This window comes from Neolamprologus multifasciatus, chromosome 7 (assembly GCF_963576455.1).
Source record: "Neolamprologus multifasciatus chromosome 7, fNeoMul1.2, whole genome shotgun sequence".
NCBI classification, from domain to species: Eukaryota; Metazoa; Chordata; class Actinopteri; order Cichliformes; family Cichlidae; genus Neolamprologus; species Neolamprologus multifasciatus.
In genome coordinates this window covers 41,211,538-41,231,612 of record NC_140445.1, presented here as the reverse complement: position 1 = coordinate 41,231,612, position 20,075 = coordinate 41,211,538, and the positions used below count along the sequence as shown (strand labels likewise).

General features: G+C 39.3%; 2 protein-coding genes and 2 non-coding genes across 4 annotated transcripts; 3 read left to right on the top strand and 1 right to left on the bottom strand.

Moving 5' to 3' along the window:
- Positions 1-4,153: 4,153 nt before the first annotated feature.
- On the top strand, positions 4,154-10,856 carry LOC146514933 (small ribosomal subunit protein eS17). Its single transcript, XM_085167454.1, has 5 exons — positions 4,154-4,183; positions 4,409-4,560; positions 5,585-5,690; positions 8,134-8,199; positions 10,735-10,856. Exons 1-5 carry the CDS (start codon positions 4,169-4,171, stop codon positions 10,810-10,812), a joined length of 417 nt encoding a protein of 138 aa, XP_085023580.1. The 5' UTR covers positions 4,154-4,168; the 3' UTR covers positions 10,813-10,856.
- LOC146514935 (small nucleolar RNA SNORA71) lies at positions 4,620-4,748 on the top strand. The gene has a single exon (XR_014875511.1). It is a non-coding gene; the product is annotated as a small nucleolar RNA SNORA71 (small nucleolar RNA).
- On the top strand, positions 10,524-10,653 carry LOC146514934 (small nucleolar RNA SNORA71). Its single transcript, XR_014875512.1, has one exon. It is a non-coding gene; the product is annotated as a small nucleolar RNA SNORA71 (small nucleolar RNA).
- Positions 10,857-11,210: 354 nt separating the features above from the next.
- LOC146514932 (niq CART3-like) lies at positions 11,211-14,552 on the bottom strand. Its single transcript, XM_085167456.1, has 3 exons — positions 14,243-14,552; positions 12,734-12,817; positions 11,211-12,303 (listed from the first exon to the last, which is right to left on the bottom strand). Exons 1-3 carry the CDS (start codon positions 14,357-14,359, stop codon positions 12,196-12,198), a joined length of 309 nt encoding a protein of 102 aa, XP_085023582.1. The 5' UTR covers positions 14,360-14,552; the 3' UTR covers positions 11,211-12,195.
- Between the last annotated feature and the right edge of the window lie 5,523 nt (positions 14,553-20,075).

Here is a 20,075-nt window from a genome sequence, read left to right as displayed (position 1 = left end):
TGATGAATCTGACGCTCTTCTTGGTTCGTGAAAGATTGACCGTTGATGGATTTTCTTTTGTACTCAACTTTCTCGGCTAGACACCTGAAGACCTGGTTGTGTCTCCATGTGTATCTGCCCTGAGTAAGGCTAGTCCTACAACCAACCAAGATGTGCTTGAGTGTGGCAGGGACTGTACACAGGGGGCAGGATGGGTCCTTTCCAAACCACAGCTGTGGATTTATTGGGGAAGGTAGCACATTGTATGTCGCTCGGATTATGAAACAGTCTATTAGACTCCATTCTCCAGATTTCATTCCATGAGAGTTTCTCCCAATTCATCCAGTGACCCTGCCTGGCCAGCACTACGGCTTTGGGCATGTCTGGCTGTTTACTACTGTCGACGCACCTCCTTCACCACCATTTTTCAACGTTTGGTTACAGATGCCTGTTGCCACAGAGGTGTTACTGCTCCAAAACCAAATCCTCCTCTACCCTGTTGGATGGGACCCACCACGTCACGATGCCGAAGAGCAGATTTGGCCTGTAGCACAGATGTGGCTGGGGTCCACTTCCTCCCCATTGCTTGGGTGGGAGCAGTGCCTCTCACTATGGGGTCTTGGGAGTCCGTGAGTGACATCTTAAGCCTCACTTTTGCACATTTAAACTCCTCCACCAGACTAGGGATAGGCAATGACAGTATCCCGTTGCTATAGAGTCCAACGCTGCTGAATCATTTGGGAAGTCCGAGCCACTTCTTAACGTAGGAGCTCACTAGCCTCTCTAGTCGATTGGGATGATTGAGTGAGACCTCATACATGGTCAACGGCCACTGAAGTCTGGGTAATAACCCAAACTGGAAGCACCAGTGCTTCAGTTTCCCTGGAACTGCAGTGTTATTAATCCGCTTGAGGTCATTAGCGAAGTTCTGCCTTGGTTGTTGTAGTTGTCACGTATCATTGAGTTCTGCATTGTAGCACCGTCCCAGGCTCTTTATGGGCTTCTCTAAAAGTGTGCTAACCTGAAATACACATCATAATACACTATCAGAGGAACAAAGACACACATCACTCATTTCTCTTTCCAGATTTTCTGAGGTGAGGGCCAAGCCCAGGTGCAACGCTTTCATGCAATGCTAACAAAACCTTATTGTTATATTAATAGAGAGGGTGATGTGAGGAAAATGAGTGGGGAAGACTTTAAAAGTGGGACTCAGCGTGTGGGGGAACCCAAAAATCACATGGAGCGACTCAGTGTGGGGAAAATAATCACAACTCACAATAATTTCTACTGAGCACTCCAGTAGATTTTCTTAGTGTACAAGTTGTGATCAGCTGACCTGTGCTGCTGCTGGTTTGAGGTTTACTGCACTTTGTGGATTTACACAACTGAATTCAACCAGATGTGAGCAGATGTTTCATGAGTTGTCCAACAATCTAATCTTATCTTATCTTATCTTATCTTATCTCATCTTATCTTATCTTATCTTATCTTATCTCATCTTATCTTATCTTATCTTATCTTATCTTATCTTATCTTATCTTATCTTATCTTATCTTATCTTATCTTATCTTATGAGATTGTTTTATACCATCATACATGAAACGTTGTGACCTTTAATTTAAAAATAACACTCACCTGGCAGACTAAACCTTCTTTGTGCCATTTAGGTGTCATCTACAAATGAAATTGAGACATTGGTCAAGGAGACTAGTCCCCGAATAAAGATGAACTATAGAAAAGGGGCAAAATTGCCTATTTTTGTTAAGGTAACTAAGATCTCTTGACATCTGCAGTAAGCTGCTGCGGGTGTTCTATCAGTCTATGGTGGCAAGTGTTCTGTTCTATGCTGCAGTCTGCTGGGTAGGCAGCATCAGATACAAGGATGCAAAGAGATTAGACAAACTAGTGAAGAAAGCTGGCGCTGGAGCCAGACTGTACATGCTGGGGGAGGTGGTGGAAAGATGCACACTAAAGATGCATCAAGGTGGTGGAAAAACATTAGAAGCAATTGAGAATAACTCTGATCACCCACTGTACAACGTTTTCATGGAAGATGAGTAATAGAAGACTCCTCTCTGTCTGTACAACAGAGCAATACAGAAAAACATTTGCTCCCACAGCGATTAGGCTTTTTAATTTTCATACAAATAGCAGATGGGCCATGTCAGACACAAATTTACCCTTGGGATCAATAAAGGTATTATTTTATTATCACAATAATGTCACATGTTACATACCTCAACTGGTGTAAGCTACATTTTCTCTTACGTAGGGGACACCTGCATCCTGATGCCAGGTGTTCCCTAGGCATTCCCTATGCAGGCAAGTTGGCAGAGGCATGTTTTGGGCAATGTTCTGTTGGGCAACTTTGGGTCCTGCCATCCACAAAGATGTTACTTTGACCTAAGCACTTTTGCAGACCATATACACCACTTCATGAAAACAGTATTCCCCGATTAATCAATGTTTTGGATTTTTGCCATTTTTTCCAATTGTATCCATCATTATCTGTCGAAGTGGTGGCACATCATAGAACAAGTTAACCTGTATTCACCTCTGTGGAACATAGGCTATATACCATCTGATATCTCATGTTATCAGTATTTCTTTGTTTGTATTGTTAGGTCAGGTTCATTATTTGGATATTGTAAGACAACATACTTTATTTGCTTTCCTCCATACATGACCTTAACCAACAATACACAATCAAACGTTGTTTTCCTCTTCAGCTTTGGCCTTGTGGTCTTGGGATTTTTCCCACCATTTTACCGCTTTCATTAACGTAGTAAGTTTATCAAACAAAGTGTCAAAGAAACAGCTGAGGTCTCCTCATTTTCTCTTCTATTACTTTCTGTTTCGCCTGTAGATGCATATTTCTCTTTCATATATGGAAACATCTTCAAGATCACACACCGAAAATTTCTGACTTACAAACAGCATGGCAGGGCAGTGAGGAGAAAAGCTGGTGAACAACACAAAATTTTAAGAAAGCGTTTTTTGTCTGTTGTAGAGACGTGCATGTTGGAGGTTGTTGTTTAGCTTACGGTCGGTGGGGTCGCTGCAGGGACAGAACGTTTCTGTTTTCAACTTCCGCCCGAGGGTTCAAGCTTCCACCGGAAGTGTGCTTGTTCTCTTTTACCAGGGCCGATCCAACATGGTGGGTGTTTTTTATATGACTACCTACACTATCTATTCTAATCCTGTCGTTTAAAATGTTTTGTATTCCGTTTTAACCTTACCAATAAGCAGCAGATCAATAATCTTTCCTTGTGGCCGCTGTATTGACGTTAGATGATACGAACGCGACTTTTTATCGGCGCTTCTGTAACGCTGCTGCTGACTGAGCGACCGGCTGAATGAGCCGCGGTGCTTGTTCGGGTTTTTATCGGTTAATATCGAGAGGACTGACAGAACAACCAAGCGGTATTTGTTTGTTCACGAACCGTTAAAATGGTTAAATTGCCGAAAAGTATAGCTCACATTAGCTTGATGGCCAACTCAGGTGTTAGCTTGTGTGTCGTTGAGGAAGCTAATGCTGCTCTGGAGGCTGCAGTCCCTGATCTAGTTGGGAGCTTCAGCCACACAGTGCTTCGGTCAACTGATTTCAGACTACTGAAGATGTCATGTGGCGCGACAAAACTTCACCACATTAATCCAAAAACAACGTCTGACACACAAGTTTAAGGGTAAACTTTATTCGAAGGAAGTTAGAGCAACCCAGAGGCAAAAATGTATAATATTAAACATTAACAAGATAAAACTAACAAAATTAGCACAGGCTCACATAAGGCTGTAAGAAACAAATATAAATGGTGCTATCAATAATAATAATAATTCACAAACCTTCAATTCAGTACTACTTTGGGATGTTGGTACGTTTACCTCGGCTTCTTCATCCTGTTTGTAAAATTGGCTCTTTATGTCTTCGGTGTATTGGTCCAGGAATTCATTTAGCTGCCTGTTCATTTAGTGTAATCTTCCAGTCACATGGACTCCAACTCTACCATTTTGGGCTGCAGCTGATGCCTTTAGTCCTTGTTCTGCTGTGCAGGAGACCCACTGTGATCAGGAGGACCGCTCCAGCCAGAACCTGCAGCAGGAGGAAAACTGCTTAATGTGCTTCTACACTGAGCTCACTGACGTTGCAGAGCAGAACAAGGACTAGCATTGCCTGGTACAGTCCAAGATGATGGAAATGGAGGTTGTGTGCAAAATCAGCCATATAACATCAAGGACAGCCACAGCTTTGACCTGGTCAGCCTGCAGGTAGGGAGTTGCCTGCAGATTGGCCAGGCCTAAAATAGGATTTAAATTCCACTCATGGTGGCAAACGGATGTTTTTCAAAGAAATGGTGCCAGAATGACTGTTCCGATACTTTACCCAAATGCTAGGAGTAACGAGTAAACACTTGTTCTCTTCATGCAGGGACGAGTCAGGACCAAGACGGTGAAAAAGGCTGCCAGGGTCATCATCGAAAAATACTACACCCGGCTGGGAAATGACTTCCACACCAACAAGAGGGTGTGCGAAGAAATAGCCATCATCCCCAGCAAGAAGCTCCGCAACAAGATTGCTGGGTGAGTTGTCTGTTGCAAAGTGGAGCCCACAACCACAAATCTGTCTTGCTTATCTGCCACCCTGTATCGAAAGGTGATCATGGCGTCTATGTTGCCTGGTCATTAAAAATTACAGGAAGATAAACCTTTGAGCCTTTCCCGTGTTTGAAGGACTGCCAATTCCTATCAGACCCTGGTGCTCTAAGACACGCAAACAATTCCTGGGATGTTAGACATTAATTAAATAAATACATTTTTCTGCTAAGTGGGCAGATATTGATGGATGGTCTGTGGTGTGGAATCTGAGTTCTCAGCAGAGTTAGCCTTTATTTCATCATTTTTTTAAGTCACTTTTGTACCAAAACACACTCCAAAACCATCAGTGTTTTTATATTAGAGGTGGGTTAAAAAGCCTCAAAATTATAGTGGTATTTCATGAAAATACGTCATCAGAGACTGGTGATGTTTGTATGCTCACCACGTGCAAAAAAAAAAAAAAAGGTCATAACTGTTGGTGTGGGCCGCCATTTTTGTGTCGTACACCACCTACAGTTCTCAATTTTTGTAGCCTGGCGTGTTGCACCGCGGCTGCTACAGCCAGATTGAAGACACCAGGATATGATCGTGTCTGTTTTTACCGCCATTTTAATGGTATTCACTACAGAAGCATAGAGATTCACAGATATATGAGGGAGATGTTGCACAGTTTGAAAACCTGAGTTTGTGGGAGGGGAAAAAAACACTGGGCAGTGTCTTTGCTTCTGGTTTTGATTTCTTCTCTTTCTATATCAGGGCTTATATGGCACAAATAGAAGTGACTGTGTAATGATCTTGCGGCAGCAAAGCAACCAGTATGGAGGGTACACTGGTGCTTTGGAACCTGGCTCCTGGTCTCGATGTTGCATGTATTTGCGAATCTTAACATATGGTGTTGCTATAGTAACCATGTCCCTACATGACATTTCTATAATATGTAAAAATTTCTATGGTATTATCATGGCAATTCCATGTGATGACAACTTTGTGTGCGTTGCTCCACTTGTAGGTATGTAACACATCTGATGAAGAGGATTCAGAGGGGTCCGGTCAGAGGAATCTCCATCAAACTGCAGGAGGAAGAGAGAGAGAGGAGAGACAACTATGTACCAGAGGTCAGTGAACGCATCACTGTGTTGGTTATGCTAGACCGGGTAAAAGCAGTGAATCTGCTCTTGTAAAACTTGTTGATTCTGGTAGCATGCTACCGGAACCACTGGGACCATTAGTATGATAGTTCCTGTTGTATCGTTTTCTAATTTTGTCATAGATGTGTTTGTAAATGTTGTGGTGAGAGCTGCTGAACGATCTGCTGATTGTTGACTGAAGTTTGAGCCTGATCCACAAGTGGTCACGTAACTAAACGTACATGGTACTATAGGGTTCATGTGCTGGGCAAGTCTATTGTAATCATACAATATTACAGCAATATACAACTAGATAAAAAGTGAAGAATGAATGGCTAAATTGCTGCATCAGTAATTTTCATTTTACATACAGAAGAAGATTGTGTCGTCCATCAACACATTATAGTCGCACGGCTGTCAGCAGAGCACACAGATCACTGTTTGTCCCCGTTATTTTTATTTGTGAATGTGTGGATTTATTTGCTGCAATATAGAGCTGAAAAGCATCAAGAGTGCATCAGCAGGCCATTGATACTGAGGTCTGGTAGCTTATGTGATTGATTAAATGGGTCAGCCACAGAATAATAGCCAAATCTGTGCATTATTAGCCTAAAACAAAAGTCTGTTTTTAAGAGTGTTTTTGAAACAATTTTTGTTATTGTGAAATGTGGGGTTAAATTGTGCTAAGTCTTCACAATTAAAACTACAAATACACAGCTTTGAGGGGAACCACTGACTTTTTAAAAAAAAATATTGCTGTAGTGTTACAGTATTGTCATTATAATTGCCAACTGCTCCAGTTTACCTTAGTAAACCTCTTTTCTTTTGGCAAATTTGGCACATGTATTTTTTTAAACAGATGTTAAGAAATAAAGCAAAAGCTTGGATATTATTTTGGGTAAAGGAGTGGAATGAGTACATTTTAATAAGTCACATTTTTCTGAAGATCAGTTTATTTGCACTTTTAAACTCATGGATTTCTAAATTTGACATTTAATTGTGTAAAACATCAAAATGTTTCACATTTATAAATATTAATGTGTTGCATGTAAACTGTATGATGGATCTCAATTATTGTTGCACAAAACTCATCCCACAAGCCTGTAGGGCTACAGTTGCACTAAGGATAACAGTGGTTGGAAACTACGGCACAACCATAATTATTGTGACCTTGACCAATCAACTCGTGATTTTCCTGCCTTTGAATTGGTCCCTTTAAAAATATTATCAGGTCTGAGATGACTCCCAGTAAGGTTCTGTTTTCGAAGGAATATTAGTGCATCAAGATGGGGATAAAATGGCAATAAGATGGAATCAGTTTTGGATTGTGCGAATCAAATTGGCACTTAAATTCAGTCTGTTTGCAACAATCATTCTAGAGTAATACAATTATTCTAATTTCTAAACAAACATTTTTCAAGACATATGTAACGATGCCTGTTGAAGGCAGTAAAAGAAAGACACTTGAAAGTTGCTCTGCGTGAGCACTGCAGACCGTTTCTTTTATTTATTATAATACAGAGTAAGAGACTAAGACCATAAACTCGACAGGACAGAGGCCAAGATAAAAGGATTCTATAGAACCTGGAGTCTCTTTGCAACCACAGCTTATGCCATCTGGTGGCTTTCAGGTAGAATGCACGTTGGTGATATTTCCACATTGGCTTAATCTTCCCTATCCTGGAATCTACATCCATGTTTATACCATCCCTATCCGTTTGTGTTTGAAGCTTTTGATTTCCTTTTTACCCATTAACATTTGATTAGGATTAGAAAGTATCTTCACTCCATCTGGCTTTTGGGTTTTGATTTGTTTCATCTATTGGAGAAATAGTTGAGCTTAACAGTAAAAGAGCAGAGTAATAGCAGAGAATGTACATAGAAAAAAAAAGTCTGCATTGTAGTGTGCCAATATTTCAGTATGCGTGCATCTACGTTGCAAATTTGAATAAAACTGTAGTTTTGTACCCCTGGCTTCATACATTTTGTTACTGGCTGCAAGACAGAGCTATATATTTGTGAGTGTTTGCTTCAACCAGTTTATCCACAGGTGATCTCAAACATGGTCAGGAGCTGGAACAGTCGAGTGTCCAGCCATGATGTGGCTTTTGGACACATCAAACCAAATTGTGCCTGCTATGTGTGTTTTTTGTGTCCTGGTAGTCTGCCTGAACCGAACACCTTTCTTTCTACCAGTTGTTTTGTGATTATGGTCTGTTGGCAGGTCGTTCACAATGCAGAAAAAAACAACACATACAAATTTCCTTGAGTTTTGAAGGACTTTCTGTTCTTTTTGTGCACTTGTACAATTTTTTAAAACACAACAGATGGCCATAAGTAAACAAAATAATATGGTGTTACTTTGTAACTGTGGAAATAACTGAGGTGTGAGATAATGGCTAATGTGATTCCTGTGTGCTTATCTGTCCAGGTGTCTGCTTTGGACCAGGAGCTGATTGAAGTTGATCCCGACACCAAGGAGATGCTGAAGCTGCTGGTAAGTCTTTCTGTAACAGGACAGAACAAGTACCGTTTTTGCGGTACTTACTTTCCTCTTACTCTGCTGGGGCTTAGCAGTTAATGTATTAACTAATTAAAATCAAGGTTCTGTTATACAGTAAACAAATTCTCTCCCAAATTGAAACCTCTGTGTGCCGTGTTATGCTATTTTCTTTTACCTTTTAAACACAAAAACAAACTACTGAAAAATTATGTGATCAGACATAAATCTTAGAATTAAAGGGCTGTTCCAACTACAAATGAAAATAAAAAGATGTAAAAGCAACAGGCTCACAAAGGTAATGACAGAAATAAGAAGCTGATTTGTTAGGTGTTTAATGGTGGAATGACTTAGATCAGACACAGGCATCTAATCTTGTTATTGATAACAGAGCAATTGGTCTTGAGTTGGGAAATTTTAAAAAAAATGGTTGGAGTTAATGGAGTTTGAGTGTTGAATCTTACCCAGCCAGTGGAGCTCTTTAGAAAAAGTTTGTGTAGTTCTAGAGAGGAGTTGTAGGAAGGCACATCTCATCAAGCAACATCAAGGGAGGTCACAAATCGCCTTCAGAGGAACCAGAGGGTTTGAAAACTTCAGAAAACTTTGATCCATTTTAGTGTTTCATTAAAACTGGCTGTTGTTGTGTAACCAGTGTACCTGTCAGAGTGGAGGTTGCTGTTCAGGCCTTTTCAAAACAGAAGCATTTAAATGGCTGAAATCTGTTTGTTGGGACATATTTGCCTCTGTCCCTGTGTTCAGCTTTTAAATGGCAGAATTTCCAGGTAAAGGATTTTACTAGAATCAACCTGAGCTTGTAATGGTCCGATTTCAGCAGCAAGAAGGGAGCTTTTAAAAACAGTCACTCAAACCAGAGAGTCAAAGTAAAGTGCAGCCTGCCCTTAAAACTTGTTTTGAAATGTCGTAGACAGAAAAAAAAATTAGATATTGGGACAACATGTTTTTTTTTCTCTTTTTTTTTTAAACACATATAAGTGTTTAAAAAAAAATGGAGTTAACTCCATTAACTCCATGTTATATGTGCTGTTGTCTACTCTGTTATGTACACTACAGGCAAAGAAATAGCCCAAATCCAGTTCCATGCACGTGTACATATATTTGGTGACTAAAGCGGTTTCTAATTCAAGACAGTTGCCGACCTTCTTGGGAGTGGACACCCCAGCAAATTCAGCCCAATGTCAGACAATGCAGTGTTCAGAGAAACGGAAAAACCAAACAAACCCTGCACTTTAGATTCCACGGGCCTCAGATAGCATGTAAATGTTAAAATTGATAGCAGTATAATTAAAAAATACTGAAGGATTTCCAGGACAAATGCTCTGTTCTGTCTGTAAACACCATCAGCCTTCCAGGGACTGCAGATGAAAATTGGTCTCTCTGGCTAAATCTGGCATGTTTACATGATAATTTTAACAATAAGTTTTTCACTGTTATGAAGTAAAAATAGTATTACTACTTAAATGTACAAGGGAACTGTGTTAGGCCTGTTGTTTTAAGACAAATAATTACACGATGATGAAATAAATCGGTAAATCGGTTGACTACAGTTGAAGGTAGTGATTTATCTTTTTGGTCATTTATCAACAAATGCCTTTACTTGGCTTTGATAAACCACGGCACTTCTAAAACTATGCCCCATGGACAGAGGAGACCAGTGATGAGCTGCTTTTGCAGCCACAAGACCTGGACGTCTTGTTGTACTCTGTATATCAAAATGATCAGCTTTGGTCAGGAAATGGGACAGGACAAATCTCCAACAGAGATGCAGCGAAAGAAGGGAACTATGGCCTAGTCAAAGTTCAAACCTCAACCTGATTGAAACAATTTGGGAGCACGTTAAAATAGTTGGGTGGAGATGAATGCTCACAATCCTCTGAACTAGAGCAATGTTGTAATGAAGAGTGACCCAAAATGCTCCTAAATGTGTTAATACAAGCTATGGGAATCATGGGGGGTGTACTTAGTTTTTCCACACACTGATTTTGGCAGTTTTTGTCAAGTGTGTTGTTCATGTGATGTATTTAGATCCCCCACCCATTTTGTTTAACATCACTATATTAAAACCTTCACATCACGTATTTATTTCAGGACACAGCATTTTAAAAACCCACATGAGTGTTTATGCTTGTGCAGCCACACATGCCTGGTAATAAGTGAATATAAATGTACTCACCAAAGCTGAAGTACAAACCAGTCGGGTAGTCGTGCTACACAGCAGGCCAAAATATTTGAAGGACCATTGCATTAAGAAGACGCACACAGCTAGCAGTGTAACTTTGCTGTTGCTTTTGCATTTCCCTTGAGCCTGTATCGAAAGGTGATCATGGCGCCTTTGTTGCCAGGTCATTTATTAACTACAGGCATATAAACATGTGAGCCTTCCCTGTGTTTGCAGGACTGTCTGTTCCTGTCAGACCTTGGTGCTCTCAGACATTGAGTATTGAGTTGATGTTGAGTTGCAGTCACCTCCTTTCAGATCAGTTCTTAAACCAGTGTCTTGTTTATGTCCCTCAGGATTTTGGCAGCCTGTCCAACCTGCAGGTCACCCAACCTACTGTCGGCATGAACTTCAAGCAGCCCCGAGGAGTCTAAGCTCTGTACAGTATCTTCCCAATAAAATCCATTTGGGACAAAGAGCTCTGCAGTAGGACTGATGATTTGTGGACATCCATTTTATGTGTTTTCCCTCTCCAAACTTGAGGTGTTAAGTTATCCTTTTCTCATAAGTGTAGGACCAGTTGGGTGAAACTAAATAAACCCCATCCATTATTGGCTGAAAATACAATTATGTTTGTAAATTTGATGCTTTTAAACTCAGTCATGCCAATAATTATGTGGAGGAACAGAAGAGGCCACACAAGGCTGCTTAATATTAGGAACATGTTTGTCCTTTGATTTCATTGTTTTGACACACAATTGAAAGTCATTTTTAATAAACAGCCCATTCTACATTTACTAACAAATAATGGTTCTGATTGATCAGGTGCTACTTCCTGTCAAATTGTGGTGGATTGCCTTTTTTTTAAAAAAACTTCATTGAATCTGTTATATTTATGTGTTACATAATTTGATGTAGCCTTTTTAAGTCATGATAACATTACGTTTGTCCTGATAGTATTAAAGGTAAGTTTATAAACTTCATTTCACAGGTACTGATTTTGGAAAAGGATTGCTGTGCTGCCACAATTTAAAGCCTTATGCTCTGTGTGTGAGTGTGGGTCTGTCTGACAATCACAAACAGGGTAAAGTCTACTGGCAGCAGAGCAGCTGATTTTACAAAAAATAGGAAAAACCGTAAAAACAATACAGGCTGAAAACAGCTGCTTTAGACAAAAGAGGGAAAAAATAGGTAATTAAAATTTTGCATAGCTGTGTGTCTTCTAAGCCTGGGTTATGGTCACTATCATGGTGACAGCCATGATGGCATCACTGTTAGGAGACTGGAAAATGAATAACTGTCAAAGGACCTGTAGAAAAGCAAGTCAAACGTATATATCACAAATACACGGTGAAAAGATATCCAAAGATTTTTCTGCTTCGTTTGTGCTACGATCTACTTTTTCTCATTAAGTTTAACATTAATAGTTTGAAATTACATTACCTCAACACTTTTTGTCAAGACTCTGGTTTTTATCATCAGAGGAAATATGACTTCTCACAGATCCCAAAAGGCTACATTTATGCTACATATGTGTGTTGATACAAGGACTGCAAGCTTGAACAGGGTTCCTGTCTTTTGCCTGATTAGTCAGGATTTTACAAGAATGGTAATCATCTTGCAATGTATGTAAACTTATGAGAAGGTCTGTGTACTTTATTAAAAAAAAAACCCTCTACAAAATTTTTAAAAGCAAGATAAAACACCTTTAATGCAGCACAAAAATGTTTTCACATAAAAATTGACAAAGGATTCATTCTATTCTAAAGGTTAAATCTACAATTTAAAATAGACTTTTGTGACATGATTTAATTTGCTCATAAGCACTTAAGGAGGAAGAAGTTGCAGAAAGCTCCTCGGGGGCAGTCGCACATCTTCCCAATCCGAGATCCTTTCCTGATGGCACAGTATTCCCCAAGATCACACTGTGAACACAAATAACTTTTTAATATCAAACTCTGGACTTCGTGGAATGAAAATTCACAAAGTATCTGAAGAAGAAGTTAACACAACCATTCTGCTAATCATTCTGCTAATACTTTCTTGCAGTCAAAAAGAAATCATTCATAACTGCTGTCAGAAAAAAAATGAAAGGCACAGCAAGGACTGATGATCTCTGATGCCGAGAAAAGCACTTTTCCAGAGAGAATCATAACTTTAATCATTAAAACAGTAAAATGCTGCTTCAGCTTTGGTGCACTGTTGCTGTTTTTGATTTTTTTCATTACATTTTTGCATTTTTGTTATACCTTTATTCTTGAGATTTAGAATTTTATACACTTTTGGAGAAATTATAAATGTTTTAAACATTTTTCGTCACAAGTGTTAAATCAGAGTATAGTGTCAGTGACTCACAGAGGGGACCTGTCCATACTTCTTCTCCCAGGGATTAATTCTCTTGGTTTGCAGTCTCTCCAGAACTTCATGCAGCGCGCCAAGCTGAGAAAAACAAAAATACAATAGACGTGAAGCTAATGTGTGGTCAAAATTAAGCCTGGAAACATAGGAGAACACTTTGGTGCATCAGTCACCGTCATCCAGCCATTCTGTCATTTTCTGTCCAACAGCATTGCTCCATCTATGTCAGAGGCTTTAAACATCAATTTGCCAATAATAAAACTAACAATAAGCAATTGTATTAACTGAATTTAGGCAAAAGAAGACAAGAATTAAAAAAGTCTCCAGCTTAACACTCACTTTGTCATCTTTCTGTTTAGAACATATTTCAAACAAAAGTATTTTAATTGAGGAAAATGAGTACATAAATTACATCTGTTGTCAGTATTTCTTGCAAAAAATATTCCACATATTTCTCATTATTGACTTGTCTTATGGCTCATGTTTTTAGAATTGTACTTCCTTAGTTAGAAGCAGTATAATTATAGGAACTAAAGGATATTGAGTGGACTAATTAGGCAGCCAGATCTATAGGATTACATTTTTCTGTTTGATATGACATCTGGCTTGAAATGCAGTAACAGCTTTTTAATAATCTGCTAAATTCATACAAATTCCCCCCATACATTCATATAGAGATTTACACTTTTCTATACACGTCAAGCACTTTGTCTATCTTACATCAATTGCTAATTTCAAATAGCCAATTAATCTAACATGCACATCTTTGTACTTTGGGGAAAGCTGAAGCGCAAACTCGGTACAGGAGAGATGAATCAGATTTGAACCAATTTAAATCACCATGCTGCGCTGTGTCACTGAAGAACATGGAAGCTGACAGCTTTTATGAGTTTGGTGCCAATATAAATAGATTAACTGAAGATGTTTTGGGTTAATTTTCATTATTGACTAATCTGATGTTCATTTATTGTTTGATAAATTGAATGAAAAAACAAAACCCTCATACATTTATACTTTTCATGCTGAAAATGTCCTCTTAACTCTGAGCAATCAAATCAGTCAAACACAAAAATAAGCAAATCTTCATAATGCAACCAGAAATGTTATACATCAATTAAGAAATAGTTACTAATTTATTTACATTTTACAAATTCGTTGTTGCAATGAAAAACATTAGCCACGTATTATTATTACAGTTTCCAAAATTTGATCAAAAAAGCTGACACTAATGGAATTTTCACTACAGAATGAGTGCTTTTATTTTGATACTGCAGGTTCAGTTCTGCATAAGACGTTTGTCCAGCATACATTTGGAAGAGGTATATATGTTAAATACTTAAACAGAAGAAATTTCAGATCATATCCAAAGAAATATAACTTTTATTAAAGCAAAGCGTATGAACCCCCTTTCATCACAAAATACCTTTATGTGTGTGTGTGTGTGTGTATGTGTATGTGTGTGTATTAAAATATTAGATATTGTAAATATTCCACACTCGGATTTACCAGTCTGTTGGAGTTGTGGTAGTCCTGCACTTCTCTCTCGTCCCTCTCGGCTTCCGTCTTCCCCGCTGGACACAGCGCAGATAGTAGCACCGCGCACAACACAGCTCGTGCCCACATTTTAAAAACACAGCAAAGAAAGCGCAGTGTTGAATTTTCCAACAGTCGCAGTTGCCTCTTACTTCCTCCAGGCGTTTCTCACGCACTCTCTGCATGTTCGGCACAGCGCGGGATCTTTAGAAAAACAGCTCCGCCCCTTCCAGGTATGACGCGGAGCATCTCCCAATGGGCTAAAATGTAGCAAAGACCCTGACTGGTTCACTCCTGTTGCTTTCAGCAAAGCTTTTATCAGAAGAAGATTAAAATGCAGCACTGAAATATGTAGTATTTATAAGAACTTCTAAACATCACTGATGAAGACATCTTACTTTTTTTTGCCTTTCCTTATTTTTTTTATTTGTTGTTGTCATTTTCAAAAAAACAAAAGAACAGCTATCTCATTATGGCATATTAGGTATGACATGAGTATTTGTAAACAAATTTGAATATTAGACAAAGATAACCCAAGCACATACAAAATTATTTTAAATAGTAATGCCATTTATTAAAGGAAACAAGATTTCTAAACCCACCTGGCCCTGTGTGAAAATTTTGCTCCTTTTGTTATCATGAATTGCTTTCAGGATGCTGGACTGAGGGTGGAGGTCTCAGTTCAATGTGAGTAGTGTTTGTGTCTTGACATCAGTGGTATCTGTATACTCCTGTAACCAGTTTATCACTCCTGCCGGGTATCAGATGACAGGTAGGGCGTATGCATTGATGGCTTGGATCATATCCCTGCACATCAGCTGACCACTCAGCACTTCTTTTAGATATTTGGACGTGGCTAACCTTCATGAATTTTTATCATGTTTCCGGGTGGCTTGTGAGATACTAAGGCACTTGTAGTTAATTCAGTTCAATTCATTTTTATTTATATAGTGCCGAATCAGAATGATTTTGAATTGGATTGGAGTCTGTTAGACAGATATGATTCAAACCACTCCAGTGTAGTAATTTCAGTATCTATGGCATGCTCTAATCTCTGTAATAACATATTGTGGTCAGTAGTATTGAATGCTGCACTAAAGTCTAGCAGAAAAAGCAGAAAAATCAGTCCACTGTCAGAGGCCATAAAAAGGTAATTTGTAATGATGAGCTCTGAAACATGACTCCATCTCTTCAGATAAACTATTTTCATCTGCAGATGATCAGATAGCTGTTTTACAACTACTCTTTCAAGAATTTTTAAAAGTAAAATGAAGATTGGAGGCTGACCTACAATTAAGACAGATGGGTCAAGTGATGGCTTTTTACATACTGGTTTAATTACTACCACCTTAAACACCTGTGGGACGTAATTGATTGATAAAGACTAATCTTATTTCAGATCAAAGTATTAAGTAAAATAAGCAGTCTTTTAAATCCGGCAGGTTTATGCCACTGCAGGGGTTCCCCTCCTCTCAGGAGTGCGGGCCCACTCATCCCATGGGGTGGCCACATCTTGTTGAGGGGCTCCTCTCTCTCTACCATTGGTGTGGCGGCATCATGGTCCTCGGCTACCACCTTTAATAGGTTTTACCGCTTGAATGTGGCAGCCAGCCCCTCTTTTGGGGAGGAGGTGGTGGGTGCCCCTCTGAGGTAGCCTTTGTCTGTTCGCTTGGCCTAGTGTCTGGCAGGCTGACCATGAGCGGCTGTTTAGGTGTGGACCTTGTGTCTTGTGGGAGTCACTCAGGCCAGTCTTGCGTCTGGCAGACTGATGCCTCCTCCCTTCAGCTTGGCCTTTGCATCTGGCGGGGCCTTGACGAGGGTGGTGTGTACATATGTAGTGTACATTTGTACATTGTTCGTTTTGTACACTTTCACACTGGGGTTTCGGTTGCACTGTCTTTTCACAGGGTGTTTTAAAGAGTTACCCCATACATATGGAATATGTAACGGAGTGGAGAGATAGTCTCAATATGATAGAGAACATACTGTTACACTCTAACCTTGGTTCTCTGAGTAATGTATACTTTATTAATCCTACAGGAAACTGCTTAGTCCTCTGCAGCTAACCCATTCAGTGAGTGAAGCAGTCGAAGCTACCAATCCAGCATGGGGAGCAGTCTGTAGTGTATATAGACGGTACCTTGCTCAAGGGTATCTCAGGATAGCCGTTCAGTGGATTTGAACCCTCAACCTTCCAATCACGGGGCAAGCCAGGCTAGCCGGAGTGCTAGCTATATGAATCTATCCACACCAAGGTGGTCATACCCCGTACATAAGGAATATGTAACGGAGTGGAGGATAGTCTCTCACTCAGAGAACCAAGGTTACAGTGCAACCGTACGTTATCCCTGGCGGTGTTTCAGAGTTCCTTCAGTGTCTCCTCTGGAAGACAATCAACAATGATTTGGGGTTGCTTGTGTCTCTAGCTTCAGGTTTTTCAGAATAGAGTTGCCAAAACCTAGAATGTTTTCCAATTAGTCAAACTGCAGGAATGTCTAATAGACATAAATACCTGGATGACCTCTAAATTCCGGCTTCTAAATGCAGATAAAACAGAGACTACTGTACTCAGCCCTAAAAATCTTAGAAAAATGTGGTGATATAAAATACTGCAGTGAAAGTAGGGATAGGGACTAGAAAGATATATCTCCCATAACAACAGCTTTCAACAGCAGGTTTGCATGGAATAGATAAAGTAGAAGCCCCAAAATAAGCTAACAAACCCACTTACAAACCCACAGTACAACTGCATTTATTTACATAGCACCAAGTCACAACAACAGTCACCTCAAGACACTTCCCTGTTCATAAACAAAGCCATGATAGCATTTGATAGCAAGTACTGTTTAGTTGCAGATTCATAGACTTTTGATTACCAACCAGAAACTGATTGGATTGTTGTCTGCTGAGTGCAAGCCGCAGCATCAAATCCTCCCGCTGTCAGCAAGGCTTTAGTGTCGGACTAAGAGCATTTTGCTGATAGTAAGTCAGCGCTGGGCACACAAAAAATAGAGACTTTAAAAAATAAACAGTATTGGTATTAAAGTGTGTGTTATGTCAGCTGCTTCAGGACATTTTAGATGCTTAAGGAAGCAGATGACTATAAATAAACCTGCAGAGAGGAATGAAGTAAGAGGTTTAAAACCTGCCATGTTGTTCCACTTGCTCCAGGCCATGATTCAGTGTGTGACTGTCTGCTTATGGGCTCACGATAAAGACATAAACAACTATATCCCGTCTGTGTCAGCTGCCCAGAAATTCTGCTGAGTGGTAGTGAAAATGAGGATGAAAGCTGTTGGCTTTTACTGTAGACAGAAGAGAAAATATAACAGGATGCAGTTTGCATCTTTTCATTCATATATTTTTCTTCTGCGAGTGTTTGAGCCCCTCTAATGCTTATTGTCTTGATTCATGCTCAATCATCCAGGGAAGTAAATCCCAAAAGGTTGATTCTGTTCATCTGGACGTAGCCCTGACCTGCAGTCAGCTGAGACAGAAGAAAGCATTTGGATGAATGACAAAACATTTCTCTCATTGGAAAAGCTACATCCAGATGAACAGAATCAACCTTTTGGGTCTAATACTCATTGCCATCTGACTCTTCTTCTCCCACTTTGTTGTATATACCATCCATCCATCCATCCATCCATCCATCCATCCATCCATCCATCCATCCATTCATCCATCCAGCCATCCATCCATTGCGGGGCAAGCGCCTATGTATATATCAGGCAAGAATTTAAAAAAGAAAAAGAAAAGTCAATTACAGCAGTTGGTCTCCTCTGTTGCTAAATGCTTGCACAGTGTTTAAAGAAAAAGTGATGCATCACAGTGCTCCTAACTTTTTTGCAGTAGGTTAACACTGATAGTATCGAATTGAACTACTTCAGTTGCATGTAGGGTTTATAGCTGCAGATCACTGATTTTTTTTAATTAATTAATTAATTAATGACAAAATCTTGTTTTAGTACCACATCAAGCCTCCAACTTCCAAGAATCCCTTGCATTTTATTTTTCATGTACATAATACTGCTTAGCCAGTCTGACTGTAGTAAGGGAAACATGAACCTAAGTTGCCAAAGTTGATTTATTAATCATGCTAGGGAGGTAGAGGTTTGGTAACAGGTACCCACCACTAAATTTTGTTGAGAGCCAAATGGCCAAATTATAGTTGGCCTTTCATTTACACCCACCTACCCCTTAGAACCTCGCTGCTTTCAAGTTTTCATTAAGTAGTAAAGGCGGTGTTGAGTCTGTTGTGTCACTTGTAATGAAAATAAGGCTGCAAGAACTATCCGGAAGAAAATGAAGAGTAAAAAAATGAGGCTGAGCTGAAAGGAAACATCTTAAACTGCTTCATTTCCATAATCGCACAGACTAGATCAGAGTTGGGCATCATTATCATCCCTTAATCTCCTCAATTTTCCTCTAATCCTCTCAAGAAACAGCAGCTCCATCACCCGTAGTTAAGCCAAATAACTCTTATCATTCTCTGTGCAGAAAGTGATCTTTTAATTGCTGTCTATGACTGACCTGTTGCAATCTGAAGGCAACACTTGAGGCTTTGATGGTGAAATTGTCATTTTCTAAAACTTGGAAGGAAGCATTAGATCTAGAAACTAAAAAGAAAGTATATGGTTTTATATATCAAAATTTATTTTTTAAAAAAAATCAAAGCGCCCTATTCCAGGAGGCATGTTCAACAAACAGAGTTAAAAAATTATTTCTGAGGTGGTTAACTCTGAATTAAATTCAATCAACTTGTCACTAACAATTCACCATGGCAATGAGTAATCTAGTGGACCAAGTAATATTTTTTAATATAATATATGTCAATGCCTAGCATGATATTTAAACAGGAGGGCAGGAAAGAGTAATTTTGATTAGCTTTCATTATATACGTTTTCAAGCCTTCATGTTTCAAATCTTTTCAGTCTCATCTTCACTTAAATGTCAAGTCAATGGCTTTATTGCCAGCCAAACCATGTGCAGTGGTACAGTACACAGTGAAACGACACAGCGTTCCTCCAAGACCATGGTGCTACAAATGACATATAACAGACAATCAACACAGGACTACATAGAATGCAATGTGCAAAAAATTAAAAAAACAAAAAAAACAAAGACAGTCCAACACCAGACAGAACAGAATGATACAGACACAACACATTGTTTCCAAAATCCAACTGCAACTGTCATTTTTCCATCTGTGTGACCAAAAACAACAAAACAAATGATTGATCCTTGATGAGTTTGTTCTGTGTGTAAAGCTTTATAGAGATCATTTTTATTTGAACAATGATTGCTAAAGTAATCTACAGTAAATGTTTGCTATGCAAGGAAACTGTCCACAAAGTCACAGCATTATAAAGATGGAGACTATAGATTTTTTCTGAGCTGATTATAAATCTGTGGTGTAATCGCTGTCTGGGTCTCCTTATGTGGTGCATACAAAATGGTCAACTAGTTACTAACTGGAATTTCAGTGTTTGTAAAAATGTAAACTTCAGCAAATGAATTTTCTCTGCTTGGAGCTTTGACAATGACTTTATGAATGAGAAATGGAGTGGCGTTTCTGTACTAATTTAGAGCATCATAGTGTGGTACTTCAGTATCTAGATAGCCCTACTCAGCAACCATAAAGGGAGTAACATTTTTTAAGTGGCAAATGCAACGTTTCTAACAGCTCAACAAACAGCAGCAAACACACAAACTGTTTGTGTGCAGTTTCTTGTACAGTGTGTTGCTAGCTGAAGGCTTAGCTGCTGTATTTCACAGGGAGAGAAAAGAAAGACAGCTCAGTTCA

Coding starts and splice junctions, on each gene's coding strand:
- LOC146514933 (XM_085167454.1), top strand. Junction 4,561..5,584: donor CTCCGCAACAAGATTGCTGG/GTGAGTTGTCTG, acceptor CTCCACTTGTAG/GTATGTAACACATCTGATGA. Junction 5,691..8,133: donor GAGACAACTATGTACCAGAG/GTCAGTGAACGC, acceptor TTATCTGTCCAG/GTGTCTGCTTTGGACCAGGA.
- LOC146514932 (XM_085167456.1), bottom strand. CDS start 14,359: ATGTGGGCACGAGCTGTGTTGTGCGCGGTGCTACTATCTGCGCTGTGT. Junction 12,818..14,242: donor ACCACAACTCCAACAGACTG/GTAAATCCGAGT, acceptor TGTTTTTCTCAG/CTTGGCGCGCTGCATGAAGT. Junction 12,304..12,733: donor AGTATGGACAGGTCCCCTCT/GTGAGTCACTGA, acceptor TTGTGTTCACAG/TGTGATCTTGGGGAATACTG.